Consider the following 15056-nt stretch of genomic DNA (forward strand, 5'->3'; position numbering starts at 1 on the left):
TTTTTTATGATAATTAAATGTATGGAATACTACCTATGATCTATATTGTATAACAATCCAAAAAGAAAAGAATGATATCCGGTAAATAAAAGATACAGTCGTAATTCAATAATAGATGATAGGATACGGTGCAGAATCCTAAAGATAAAATGTGTAGATACACAGTTAGAAACGCAACATATAGCGTAAATATACCGAAAGAAACCTAACAAAACAACATGAAAGCAGTCTCGTATATAAATTCACAATCTCTACGCTAAAAGGGCAGTCAAATCCTCAAATAAACATAAATTTTACCAAACGTTGTCGTTGGTATCGCCTCTCTCTCTCTCTCTCTCTCACACACACACACGCACTCTCTCTCTCTCTCACTCTCTCTCGCCACTCTCTTCTTATTACCAACCCGCTCGTGTTCCCCAAAACCTTAAAACACAACCCCTTCTTCATACATACATACATATATACACACAGCTTTGAAACCCAGAAAAATCTGATCAAATCTTGGTGTAATAAAAAAACCCAAAAGTGATTGAATGCTTTTGAGTTGATTGATGGGTAATCTTCAAGAACCAAATGTGTTTTCTACAGACCAAGACAAATCAAACCCATCTATTTCTGACATAAGTGTTCAAAGCTGGAGTGTTGCTGATACAACTACTAACAACATCATTTCTCGTCTTCAGCCTACTTGTTTTTCAGATAGAAGAAGGATTCAAGTTATTAATTTTATTCATGGCCTCATTAAAAGATTTTGTCATATAGAGGTTTTTAATTTTATCCCCTTTTGTTCTTTTTTTATGCATGGCTAAATATATGTATATGTTTATCTGTGTGTATTTTATTGCTTGTTGCTCAGTTTGTTGCTTATTTATTGATGTGCCTTTCTCCAAAATTGTTGGATGCTATTAATATTTTGTCTCTTTTGGCCTTAAGAGATGACTGAGCTAGCTGTTTTTGAAACCCGCTTATTAGCAAAATCGTTCCTTTATTGTACTATTATGTTTGGTTTTGGGGGATTTGAGACTGTTTCGAAGTTGGTTGAGTATTTTTGTCCTCTTTAAACTTAATTTACCAATTAAAGGATGTATCTATATGAGGACTGGTAATTGTGGAGGTTCAGATTTACCTTATGGCCCGTTTGGAAAACTGAATTTCATTTGAAATTCTGGATTTGACCAAATAAGCTGTTTGGTAATTTGGATTTGGATTTCATTTGAAATCCAAGACATTCAAATATTAGTATAAACATGAGAATTTGAAATGACAACTCAAATCCTGTCATTTGAAATCCCTCATTTGAAATGAAATGCAAGTTTCCAAACGCTTTCTTATGGATTTGTTTAGATACTTTAGTAGTTCGGTAGGAATTGTCGTTTACTTCTTGTATGTTTGCTGTTAAATGCGATTTGGTATATCTACATTTAAGTTGCACTTGGTATGCTATCTTTTATCTTGAATGCGGTGATAATTGATCTCTGTGGTAGAGTCAGATTCACTTTAATGAGGCAGCCCTGTTTTAAGTTGCATCAATCAATTTGGGCAAACGGAGGCGAGGTTAGTGCACCTCACTCTGCTTCGTGCCTAGCCGCACCTCCTATAACAGTTTTTTAAAACTTTGAAGGCACTGTTCTATATGGTTTGTTTAGTTTCCATTTATTGAGAATGCTCCTGTGTCATCGAGTGCTAAATAGTGAGGCAACAGATCTACCTTGCTGATTTCTATAGATAAGATATAAGATAACAGTTTATTAGTATTTTATTGTTCCATTACCTGCAGTTGCCTGTTAGGTATAATTTTTTTAATTTTATTTGTTTCTTAATACATTTTATTTCTCAAATGGACTCCAAAAATGCATTTAAACTGGAAACTAACGACATACGGGATGTACCTGCCTTCAGCCTTGTTAGTTACCTATGGTGTTATAATTCTCCTATTCCACTGTTTTTCAGGTCCTTCCTTATGGATCAGTCCCCTTAAAAACATATCTTCCTGATGGGGACATTGACTTGACTGCTTTTGCTGGTGCAAATGTTGAGGAGGCTGTAGCCAATGATATAGTCTCAGAACTTCAGAGACAAGAAAGAGATAGTGATGCTGAGTTCTTGGTCAAGGAGATTCGCTTAATTCATGCAGAGGTGATTATACTTAATAGTGGAGGTGTTTGAACCGCTTTTCTTTATTAGAATATATATAGTTTGCTCCATCGTTGTTTCCTTTTTCTTTCTTTATTGATTGTGTTTGCATGTACATTATTAGAGAAACATGAGAACTGATTTGTGGAAGATGTTTGCGTTAAAAAAGTAATTTGATCGAACACATATAGACGTATTATATATTGACCTGATATTTAAAGTTTTGGAAACCTTCTTACAACTGTGAAAACCTTCATTATCGTATTATGTATCTGTTGATATTATTTTATAGAAAGGGCACTTATTTTGAAGCTTCACTCAGTTCAAATTTACACTTGTGGAGTAGTAGGCCCATTTGTGAGGAGCATTTAACTTGTGGAGAAAGGAATGTTGATCCGTGAGGGTTTACACTTTATGATGTTTAGTCTATACACACGTGATACTTTGTATCTTATCTCTTAATTAGTTATGTGTATTTTATGACAGTTTTTGTCATTGCACTCAACTCGAGCACTAAACTTAACAATCGCGGTATCTTTGCATTTGATTGCCTCATTTTGGACAGCGGCTCCTCATTCAGCAGATTTCCTTTATTCAAGTTATGATTTGTTTAACTGGTATTATATTGTAATATTATCTACAAGTTCTTATAATGGAAAATAACATTAAGCTTCCTACCTGAACTACTTAATGATCTTTTTCCGGCTGTTTAATAAACGGCAGTATGTATTCAGTCTTGAAGTGATTAGCAGGCAATATATATTTTTAAATATATTTGAAAAATATATTAGAGTGTCCAACTATCCTTATATAGTTATAAAATTTGAATATAGGACACAAGAAATCATAATAATATCTTGTGTGTGAATAGGAGGTCCGAAATCGATAGCGCGTCATTGTTTTACAGGACAGATTGTACATTAAGCTTGCAGTATCACATCTCATATTTTCCAGAATGTAGCTTCTGGTTATTGGAACAAAGTTTACTAATAGTTACGGCCTTTCAAAAAAAGATTAGTTATCCCTATTTTATAGTTATCCAATTTTTTCTTGGTGTGTTTCTTATTCGGGATATTATAGTTATCCATATTTTATCTGGTCCATATTATATGTATATTAAATTCTTTAATTTCAGGTCAAGCTAGTGAAGTGCCTTGTGCAAAATATTGTGGTGGATATATCCTTTAATCAGATTGGAGGACTGTGTACACTCTGCTTTCTTGAGCAAGTAAGTCACTATCTTCAAAGTTAATTTCATAATCATTCATAGGTAAATTGATTTTTGTAAGTTTTTGTGAATACATCTTAGAAGGGAGCCACTAGGTGGTAATCCTCGGTTTTTGAGTCCTGAATTTAATATATGTCTTCAATGAACTCAGCACCACAACACTTAGATTTTTGTATGGTATATATGTAGTATTTGCAGACTTGGTATTTGTGTCACCGAAGTTTAATGCTAACACTATGTTATTAGTTTTGCACAAGCTAATAAAGTTGAAAATCGACAATGCTAAGTCTCTGTCATATTATAAATTAGGTAAATGCCTGTACTGATTTAGAAGTTGAATTACTTACTGTATAAAAGTCTATTATCAGCATTTAGGCTCTTACATAAGATATTTGGGAATTATAATTAGAAGTTCTTTTTTGGAGGTCCTTTGTTGTTCTGAGTTCTACATAAGTGTCTTAATATTCCATTTTTCTGTGTTATTTAATCAATTATAATTATGAAACTGTGAAACTATTGGGCAAAAATTATGAGTTATTGAAGGGTGATAGACTCTTTTAACATTCTTAGATATAACTAGAATACAACTATCATGGACTATAGGTTGTTTTATGTCGTTACTGAATGGAATTATTTCAATGTTATTCTCAAGCTGTCTTCATTTTATGTCGAGTCCTTTTATATTCCCTTCATTGTTTCAACCTCCACGTGTGATACCTATGTCAGGGTAGGGTGTCTTGGGAGTTTATGATTGTTTTAGGTATGCTTTTTTTCTTCGTGTGTTTTTTTACATTCTGTTGGGGGTTTAGGGCTTAGCCTGTGTCAGTATATGTGCTGTCGCCTGTAAAAGAAATTGATGTATATCCGTGTTGAGCTATACTTTGTTGATTGCAGGTAAGATAGATATATTGAAACTTGCACAATTTTTAACTTGAGTTCTTTTATTATTTTTAAAATTTTATATTCTTTTGTATATGTCATTTCTAATGTTGTTCATTGGCAGGTTGATCGTGTCATCGGAAAAGATCATCTTTTCAAACGTAGCATTTTACTTATCAAAGCATGGTGTTACTATGAAAGCCGTATTCTCGGGGCTCATCATGGATTGATTTCAACATATGCATTGGAGACCTTAGTTTTATACATCTTTCAAGTCTTCCACTCAACATTAGATGGTCCATTAGCTGTAAGTGCAATGATTTTTGAAGTTCTAGTACATACTTTTAGCAATAAATTTACTTTATAGCTTCTGTCAAATATTTCAGGTTCTGTATAAATTTTTGGACTATTTCAGTAAATTTGATTGGAAGAACTACTGCATCACTTTAAGTGGTCCAGTTCGTCTTTCTTCCTTGCCAGAATTTGAGAGTGAGACACATTTCTGATTTCTGAAACTACTGTTTTAAAATTTAATATTTTTTTTTACTTATCAATGAAGATGCTTCTTTTATGATCATTTCGCAGCCGAATTGCCTGAAAATGTTGGGGGTGGATTGTTACTGACTGAGGATTTCTATAGACATTGTTTGGAAGCATTTTCAGTTCCCTTAAAAGGTGGTGGAATGCATGCGGGAACTTTTGCCAAGAAGCATCTCAACATAGTTGACCCACTTAAAGAATTTAATAACCTGGGCCGCAGTGTCAGTGAAGGTAGAAATTACTCTTCTTTTACTAATCCAATTCTTGTTGATGCATATGAGGTATTTGATTGACTGCTACTCAGTATCTCATATTTAATTATTATTATTATTACCCTATTATATTACATAGATTCAAGTCCTTAAGCAATGAATATACTATAAAGCATTCTTAAATATTTATATAATTATATTATAAATTTAACAGGGTTGGTTTACTAAAGAGAGAAGTGATCAGTAATCATAATGATCTGATCACATACAAGATTAAAAATGTCCTCCATGGGTAAACATTATATAATGCTTTTTTTCCTGGGCAATTATGTTGGTGTTATTATTATATTTTGGGGTCCAAAACTTGTAATTCTATGGTTGTACATTGAGAGAACTCTGGTTTTTTTCCCAACCTTTCAAGTTTATGCAGAAGTCCTCTTCCATTTTTAGGAAATTTTTATCGGATAAAGAGTGCTTTCACTTTTGGAGCTCGAAAACTCGGACAAATACTATTGCTGTCTGGAGATTGTATAGCTGCCGAACTTTGTACATTTTTCTCAAATACATTAGATAGGCATGGAAGTGGACCAAGGCCTGATGTTCGAGACGTTGTTTATATGTTGGCTCCTAGTGTAACTCGTCATGCAACTTCCATTCCGGAAAGTGAGTCAAACCAAGAAGAGGAGGTAAATTATATTTTTAAATCATCCATTAATATTTGTGTAGATGGAAATTATAAACATGTTCATCGTGGTTCACTTTAGGACGGAGTCTGCATCTTTACAGCATTAAATTCTGAAATGAATTTTGGAACTGTAAATGGAAAGCAGACAGGCTCTACGCATTTATCAACAGTTGTTGATGGTTCTGCAACAGGGAGCAATGTCCCCAATCTAAACTGCCACTTATCCGTGGATGCTGAAGCTGATGCAATGTCCAGAATGGAAGCTCTTCAAATTCAGAATGATACGCAAAATAGCCCTAGTACATCCAGGGAAAAAACAGATCTTCAAGAAAGAAAACCACACTATGCACCCCATCTTTATTTCTGTAAACCCTCTTTAGGTTGTAGGGAGTCGAAATATGAGGAGTCAGTCATGACCCAGTCAGAGGACTGTGATAAAAGAGTTTCTTATAAGGATCGACAAGAACTTGACGAAGAGAAGGGTACTGATAATGGCCACAACCAGGGTAGTGAGGTCTTGGGACCTGTTAGATCAGTGAATGTTTCTTCCGCAGATTCCCTTACACCTAACGGTAGTTTGGCCTCGACAAACAATGCTGCAAGTCCTGAGTCTTCAGACTCATCGTTAGATCTTCTCGGGGACTTTGATGCGCACTTTCATTGTTTGCAATATGGTCAGTGGTTCCTAGAGGTTAGCTCGACTATGCAAGCATGGCCAGTGCCTCGACCACCACTGCCGCCACCACCACCACCACTTCATATCTATAGCATGAATTCTTGGAATGCTATCCAGCATTCATCACTACAGAATGTGTTTTCAAATGGAAACGTCAATGGCTTAGTCCATGGTCCAGGTTTCTGTCCTCCTATAAACCCAATGGTCGTGCCTCATGCATCTTATGGTTTTGAAGAAATGCCAAAGCCGCGTGGAACTGGGACGTACTTTCCTAACCTGGTGCGCACCCATTTTGCCTTGGTTTTATTGCATAATTCATTGTGTTGAAACCATAAAACAGAATTATCATGTGAGCATGTGAATATCACTTTATAACTCCACGTTGTTCCTACTATATTGTTCTTATGGCGTGCCTCCATAATTTTTACTAATATTTTGCACACTTTCTAGAATCGCCCCCAACATGGTTATAGACCATCAGCAGTTAAAGGAAGGATTAAAGCACCAGCAAGGTCCTATAATAGCAATGGCCAGACACCGCGATTTACTGAATTCCCTGTCGAACAGAATGGTGAGTTGATTGGGTATTTAGATGGACCCCACTCTGATCCCTGGAGGAATATTAATGGCGCTATTGTGCAACCCAATGGAGTTGTTGAATTCCGTCCTTTACTTCATGTACTACCTGGAGCACCCTTTCAAGAGAGCAGCAGGCAGCTAAAACCTGATTCACTGCCGGAAAGTGTTAAACCCGTACTTTCTACTCCTGGCATTCTGAGTCCTGGAGCTGTTGCTGGTCTCGATGATGTTAGGTATGCCAATCCCTAAACCTAGAAAAGAAATATTGCATTGTTCGGAGAATTTTGGTGTTTTACATTGTTTGGTCTTGTTTAAGCTCTTTTCTGTTGAGGAATGTAGGTCTACGCGGCCATCATCTTACTCTTACTATCTTAAAGATGAAGATGACTTCCCACCTTTGTCCGTATGAGTGCTACTTTTTGGGGTTCGATGCAGGGCCGTTTTGTACATGATCTTCTAATTTGATGTTCAGATTACAAAATTTCATTCTGCAGCAGGTTTTTTGGAGGTGTAAAATGTGGAAGTTCAGCAGGAATTTTGGTGGTCTAGGATGGGGAAGTGTGTTTTCCCATTGATTTATATTAATATAGGTAGTTTATAGATGCAAAGCCTGGTGAATTGTATCAACTGTAACTTCATTTTTGGTAAAACATGCTGTATTAGAATCATAGAATTACTTGATAGAATCATAGGATAGATCTCCAGAAAGTATTAATAGCTTGCAATCAGAGCAGAACATTGTTTGTTTTGTCCAGCTTATAGAAAATATAGAAATGCACAATTCCATTTATTTCCTTTGTTCATTTGTTTCTTCCTTAAATTGATAGATTAAAAACATTTGATTTAGAAAGCTTACTTTACAGTATCAGAACCTACATTTTAGATATATGTTAAGAATTACGGTACAACAACAAAAGAAAGAAAAAAGAAAAGAATCAGATGAGGAGTGTGTAATTAGTTTTAAGAAGGCAACACTATTGTTGTTGAATTCATGATATTATTAGTACTTGAAGATGAATATGCAGCTGTAGAACTTCCATTATGATCTATTCCAGCTGCCCATCTCCTCAAGATCCTCAACAATGTTGCCGCCTTCCGTCTACATCTTCCCGTTCCCATCCCCATTAACTCCCACATGATCCTCTCAATACCGGGGATCCCTGCCAGCTCTGCCACCACATCTGATCCTCCTTTTCTACATATATTCACAAGCGTCGCTGCAGCACTCTCCTGAGCCATATCCGAGCCTTCCCTCAATATTTTACCCAATTTCCTGATAACACGATATGCTGCCACAACCGCTGCCAATCCACCCTTCTTCACCACCAGCTCCAGAATAGTAGCAGCCTCTTCTGGAAGCCCGTCTATGATCTCGCCTACCATTTCCACCACGCCTTCTTCTACTAACTTCCCAACTACCTCCCTGTCTCCCGCCAAATTCAAAATTGCCACCAGAGCGTCCTTCTTTGAACTCGTGGGACCTGCCCTTGCCAGATCAATCAATCCCTTCACGACACGTGTCTTCCTCCCTAATTTTCTACGATAAGCGTGTACACCTGTCAAGCTAAATATTGTAGCTGCCGCATTCCCCTTTGCCTCCCACGTGGCACCGGACCTTAACACCTCAATTATCCCGTTTAAGACTCCATCGGTCTCCATTATCAACATCTTATTCGCTTCCAGTATAGAGAGGTTGAGTATCGTTGTCACCGCATTTACCTGTAAATTTGGATGATCGGACCCTAAGAACTTGACAAGCAAAGGCAAGCCCCCGGCTTCAGCAATGCAAGCTCGATTATCCGAATCTGTTTTTGCCAATGCACGAAGCTCGTGAACCATACGATTCGTCATGTCTGTTGATTGAGAAACAGTCAATTTATTCATCAAAAATGAAACAGTCATCCTGGTGGCCTCTAATGCCGCCTTGTTTGGAATTTTAATGCCTTTAGATTTCTCGTTAACCTCCGAGACTTCAAATGGAATTCTCTGCTGTAGGCACCACATAGCTATCAAACTCTTTAAAGCATTGTTAGGTATCAAATCCGTGTGGGACAGAGTCTGGCCTGTTTTCGGGCATGTGTTGTGCCCTGATTCGAGCCACAGATTAATCGAGCTGCGGTCGTATGTTTGGCCCGTGGACACCACCACCGGGTCTCTCATCAAGTCTAGAGAAATAGGACACCGAAAGTCAGCTGGAAAAGTCAAATCCGTCATCGATCGCCTCCGTCTGCTAGTACTTCTTGGCGTTGACGCTCCGTGCAGTACACATTTCGCATACCTAGCTAATCCAATCAAAGCAATCACATCAGACTTTGAATTCTCATCGCCCTGGTTCTGGACTTCATCTTCCAAACTCTGAATTTCGTTATTAAAACTCGTCGAATCACATAATTGCAATTTATTGAAGATCTCCGCGAGCTTGGAATGATCAGGAACAATTTCTTTTTTAATCCTGTTCAGAAGTCCCAAAACTTGACGTTTCAATTCCTGATCCTGAGGCTCTACAAAAGCCTGTTGTTCCGCGGAATTACACTGCTTTCTAATTAAACCGACTAGTTCTTCTACATCTTGACTTACTTTTAAATCATGAACCGGAAATATGTCGAGAAGCGTTGACAATTCATTAGTGAGCTGGTGAAATGTATGAGAAACTGAATCGTGATTCATAAGAAGCCACAACGTGCTACCGCTATGACAATCTTCTATTAAAGTTTTGATTCTATGCAAAACAATATATAATTCTTCGAAGCACAAGACAGCTGAAGCTGGGAATGTAGAATCCGAATACTCTCGTAGAAGTTCTTCGAGGAGTACAGAAATGAGCTTGGTTTTACGGATAATAGACGAGGAGTTGCGGTTGAGGAGAGTCTTCAGAGGCCGGAGATTAGAGGTTTCTTGCGCGAGAAGCAACAGAGATTGCAGAAGCCGACGCCCTGATAAATTTGGCGATACGAAAGCAGCAGCCGAAGGCCGACGCTTCCTTGATGGAAAAGCATCAGGTGATACCGCCATCATCATGATCCTAAAGCCTAGCAGGTTTTTCGAGATATTTAAAAATCTAGATTTCGACAAAAAAAATACTTAATAATCACGGATTATAGTTGTGTTGACAGCAAGGAAAGGCTGGTTTAGAGAAAGATGATTTGTCTTTGGATTGAAGGGTTGGAAAATGTATGAGAAGGTGGGTTTAAGTTGTTAGCTTTGACAACAAATGTTGAATGTTCTTGTTTTTTACTAGGAGCAAAATTTTAAAAAATGATGTCAACATAATATATACGTAATGAAAATGGAGAGAGCTGTTGAAATTGACGAGATATTGTTATTTAAATAAAACTACCGGCTGGCGTGTGGGCGATGCACTTTAAGACATCAAAATAGAATTAGTATGCAGCGGCCGGTACATACACCTATTATAGCTAAAGCCAAAAAAATAAAAGGGTAAATGACATTTATTCGAGAAAAATTAAATCAAACGTATTCAGTATGTTCGTTTATCGCACCTGAGATCTAGAAAGAATGATGCAAATCTTACTTTCGTTCAATTTTCTTTTGTAAAAATACTAAATAATTGGAATCTAACCAACTCGACTCAACTGAACTCGTTTAATATCGACGCGAATGATTTACGAACAAAAGTAATCAAGAGAAATTACAGGAGTGGGTGCAGATGCATGTTGCATGGTGGGTACGCCAAACACATTATATGTGTGCTTTTGACAGATGGTGTGCCGGTGTATTATATAATATTTTAAAAATTTTAATTGTACATACATGGGATAAGTACTGGTTTAATTAACATGTTTCTGGAACGATTAGTTAAACAAATTTAAATATTAGTCACGAGTATAAGAGTTGTACACTAACTAAATAATTAAAATGAAATTACGTAAATGTAGCGTATAAAAAACTTAAACGAAACATAAAAATGAGTTGGCATTACGCATCAATTTGAATATATAAATACGGTGATGGGCAGGAGTGAATAAGTTTGTTGGTGGACTTGTTCTTGCCTTTTATATATATATATATATATTGAAATTATTATTTATTATTATTAAATTATAAACGACAATGATGATGATGATAAGTTCAATCATTCACGTACATAAAATATTGAAAATGTATTTGGCACAACTTGGCTTTCGTTTATATCTTGTGGGTGTGGCTTTCTGATGTTAATTAACTAATATTTTATTTATTTATTTAGCTTCTTTTTGGAATACCCCCTTTCACTCTTATTCTTGTTTTTGTTTTTTTTTTTTTGCTTTGAGCACAATTTCTTGTAACGTAACTTGATATATATATATATATATATATATATATATATACACGCTTCTCGTAAATCTTCTAAGCTTATGTGATGGGATTGTGTTGTAACTTAATAGAAAAATATATTTTGATGGATAACTGGTTACATATTTCGGAAATTAAAATTATTTGATTGAGGTTTTGATTGATAATTTATCAGATAATTTTTAAAAATTCGGATGATTTATCATAAATAAGTTAAATCAGACAAATGTTTTTTATCGATTGTTAAGCGATTTTTCGGTAATTTTAGAAATATAAACCGTTCTATAACACATAATTGCGGTACATAAACTTTTATGCAAAATAAATTGTTTTTACACATAGTTTCGGTACACAAATTTAACGTAAAATCAATTGTCGTCACCAAGTACTGGTTCCGAAATTTCAAGTAGTTGATAAAATAAATCACACATGATTAAGGATAACAGATTGTTAGCTTCTTAATTTCGTCGTTGGAAACAGGGTGATCATTTCGTCACCTGAGCAACAAGTATGGGACTTTAAAGCTGTGTGCCACTGTGAGGATAAGGTTTACAAGTTACACTATAGCATTGTGATAAGGTTTGTTTTTGGCATAACGTCAGTGATAGATCAACACAAAGTAATTAGGTATATCGTTAGACATTACATATCCTTCATTAATCTTACTGTATCATTGTCTGCTTACAATTGCTCTCTCTTTTCTAAGTATGCTTTTTGTTTTCCTTTCTTATAATGCAATAGCTACTGCCGTTGACATTGTGTAATAAGTAGGCTTATTATTTCAGTCGTCACGGAAATAAGTGTACATGGCAGAATCAGAATTTTGAATTTAAAAATAATTTGACAAAAAATAGTGTTAAAAATCGGGAATCGGGGAAGATCGGTGGAGCTACCGATTTAGGATTAATCGGAGTAAAAATCGGATGTATTATAATATTAAATTATATTTAATATATTATTATTATTATTATATTAGTTATTTATTAACAAACATATATTTATTATATCATAATTTCTACACTTATTTATAATTAAATTAATATAATATTTTAATTTTAATAAATAATTAAATATACTCCAATAAAGAAAAATTCGAAAGAATTAATCGGATTTCAAAGATCGAATCGGTCGGATATTTTGTAGGGAATTAGTCGGGGGATTAATAGGTTGAATCGGGGATTTATCGGGATTTTTAAAACACTGCAAAAAATCATTAAAATTACTTTAAAAAATGTATATTCAACACTAAAATTCTTATAATTTGAATAGTTAGACAAGAAATGGGACTCATTCTAGTTTCCTTAGTTCTGCCCCGAATTCTATGAATTTTAATTGTGTAATTACACTAATACAATGATTTAGACAAAACTAAACTTACAACATTACAATATGCGTAAATGCATGCTTGTAAGTTGTCCACATATAACAATATTTTAACACAAATTGTATCACAAAAAACAACCTCTTACAATGTGATTTAATATTAATTAAAAAATACATTCCGGGAGTAACAAGTAACAACCAAGATTAAAGAAACCAGTGAGTTGAGAAAATATTAGTCCGAATGTTTTGATTTAGTGTTCATAATCTGTTGATATTTTCGGTTGACATTTTACTTTGTATATTTAATAGAAAGTTTAACTCTTCAAAGTGGCTAATTATACTAATTAGGATGACGAGATTTACAATTATACTCTGTCAACAATTTAATCCTCGAACAAGTCTACAAATACATAGGTCATAAGTTCAGAAAACAAAGTGGAAATTAACACTAAAAAGTTGCCTACAATTGTTTGAAATAAATCTCTTAACGAAGTATAATATTTATCCGAGTAGTATCTCAAATGGGGTAAGGAGGTAATAACGGAACAATTTATATAAATCAGTTATAAAATGTTTGGTACCCCAAATATTTTTTCTAATTTTTTTTTAATTGACGTGACTAACACATGAGTTATTTTAATTTGTGAACGCATATTAATGTACGTGGAGTCCAATTTTATTTTAGGAAGGTTGCCAACTATTTATTTGACACATCAGATTTGGGAAAATTTTTGGAATAAAAAATTGGTATCTTTAACATTTTCAAATTTTAAAAGCTTGTAAAAAATGAGTCGACTCGGCCTGACTCGATTAATTTCACCTCAAATTAAGGTCGGTTCGAAACTTAACTCTCTTGGCCCGAATTCGAACGCTACTTTCAATCAAGCATAAACAAGCAACTTGATCCAGTTAGGCCACAAGGGTATCTCAACTCTCAATGCAACAAGCTCTTGGTCCAATATAACTAGAAGTTCAATATCTTCTGGAAGTCATAACACTGTTGGATTGGACAAGACCCAAAAGAGGAGGACTACAGAATAGCACTAAGCCCTGCAAATTATAATATCTTGATATTGGGCTTAAAATCTAGGTCCATGAGGTTAAGAGAAGCTGAGCCACATTTCTCATACCAAGTTACAGGGCTCACGATCCAGGTTCATAAGCTTAAGATAAGCTGGGTCCATAGGTTATTTGTAATATTTTTTGTGTGGAAGACAAACGAGGGTAGATATATAAAAATAATAATAAATAAAGATATAATAACCAAAGCTACAGATCGAAATTCTTTCCTAAAGCATCTCTAAGGCTATTCATGTAACAAATGCTCATAATTTTAAGATTACCTAAAAAGGGCAATGCCATATTTGTTGACTCTGTCATCCTCTAAATCAATTCAGATTATCTGCCCTATAAAATACTCCCTTCGTCTCATCCTGTTTTGACTAATTAACAGTTAAGTTATTTAAATTTTGACCGTAAATTATGTATAAAATATAATTAGATAATTTTTAAAATTAGTATCATTAGAAAATATATCTAATTCACTTTTAAATATATTTTTTATTTTTTAAAAATAATACATAAAATTGTCGTAATTATCGGTTTAGTCAAAACAAGACACATAATATGAGATGGAGGGAGTATCATCTAATACGTCCTCTTTTAAAAAAAATTATTTGTTATAATGTATAACATACTACATTAAACTTTTTTACAAATTATTTAATTGTTAACCAAAATTAAAAATTTCAATATTCTAATATAATAAACTCTGTTTGAGTTATGTAATTTTATATTTTATAATATAAATAAGTATTAGAATATGAAACGTTTTTAGGGACGGAGAAGTAGTAGAATAGAGGCCCATTCTTTGAAACTGATTCGAATTTATTTTCTTACAGCCCAACGTGTAAGAGAATCTCCAACCATGTAGAACCCTTAGTTAAAAATTATTAATACATATGAAAAATATATATAGAGATTATGTAAAAAAAATCGTTTTCAATGATACATTTCCCTTATCTATAAATATAGTCAACCTTTTGATGTTAACTATATTTGTTGAACCAGTACAAACCTGTAAAAAATCTAAAAAATATTCTAATCATTTATTAACTTATTTAAATAATATATTTTATTTATAACAACATAAAATTTTAATAACATACTATTTTTAAAATATAGCTAACTAATATAGCTAATACCATCCAAATACAATCTTTTACAGATTCAACAAATTTTACATATTATTTTAGGTCGGTTTAGCCACTGGAGATGCTGTAACAACATGCCTGGGTACAGTGATTTAGGTAGGAGCTTGCGACTAAACTAACAACATGCATAATGATAAATGCATGCTTGTACAACATTCGGTAATCTGATGTAACACAAATCATACAATAAGAAACAAATATTCGGTTGAATATGTATAAATTAATGGATAAACCGTAAGATGGACGGGGTAAACTTAACAAGCAACGCATATTCAAAGAGACTAGGATTAAAAAA

At 34.4% G+C, this 15056-nt stretch overlaps 2 protein-coding genes across 4 annotated transcripts; one reads left to right on the forward strand and one right to left on the reverse strand.

Annotated features, from left to right (window-relative positions):
* Window positions 1-257: 257 nt before the first annotated feature.
* Window positions 258-7722, forward strand: LOC141676493 (uncharacterized). Of its 3 annotated transcripts, none has more exons than XM_074482145.1 (10): window positions 262-764; window positions 1951-2136; window positions 3269-3361; window positions 4365-4547; window positions 4627-4729; window positions 4826-5011; window positions 5443-5678; window positions 5757-6632; window positions 6804-7165; window positions 7272-7722. In XM_074482145.1, the coding sequence occupies exons 1-10, from the start codon at window positions 552-554 to the stop codon at window positions 7339-7341; spliced, it is 2508 nt and encodes an 835-aa protein (XP_074338246.1). In that variant the 5' UTR covers window positions 262-551; the 3' UTR covers window positions 7342-7722. The 3 variants fall into 3 exon arrangements, with proteins under 3 accessions (XP_074338248.1, XP_074338246.1, XP_074338247.1); XM_074482146.1 differs by lacking the exon at window positions 262-764 and adding an exon at window positions 1483-1554; XM_074482147.1 differs by lacking the exon at window positions 7272-7722 and having other exon boundaries at window positions 258-764; window positions 5757-6702; window positions 6804-6941.
* Window positions 7723-7788: 66 nt separating this feature from the next.
* LOC141676494 (U-box domain-containing protein 16) lies at window positions 7789-10200 on the reverse strand. The gene has a single exon (XM_074482148.1). The coding sequence runs from the start codon at window positions 9948-9950 to the stop codon at window positions 7893-7895; it is 2058 nt and encodes a 685-aa protein (XP_074338249.1). The 5' UTR covers window positions 9951-10200; the 3' UTR covers window positions 7789-7892.
* Between the last annotated feature and the right edge of the window lie 4856 nt (window positions 10201-15056).

Source organism: Apium graveolens, chromosome 8, assembly GCF_009905375.1.
Source record: "Apium graveolens cultivar Ventura chromosome 8, ASM990537v1, whole genome shotgun sequence".
Taxonomy (NCBI): domain Eukaryota; kingdom Viridiplantae; phylum Streptophyta; class Magnoliopsida; order Apiales; family Apiaceae; genus Apium; species Apium graveolens.

Bases quoted from the DNA above. Each gene is read 5' to 3' on its own strand.
- LOC141676493 (XM_074482145.1), top strand. From the start codon at position 552: ATGGGTAATCTTCAAGAACCAAATGTGTTTTCTACAGACCAAGACAAA. The intron at 765-1,950 runs GTTTTTAATTTT...ACTGTTTTTCAG, and splicing joins AAAGATTTTGTCATATAGAG to GTCCTTCCTTATGGATCAGT. The intron at 4,548-4,626 runs GTAAGTGCAATG...CAAATATTTCAG, and splicing joins CATTAGATGGTCCATTAGCT to GTTCTGTATAAATTTTTGGA.
- LOC141676494 (XM_074482148.1), bottom strand. From the start codon at position 9,950: ATGATGATGGCGGTATCACCTGATGCTTTTCCATCAAGGAAGCGTCGG.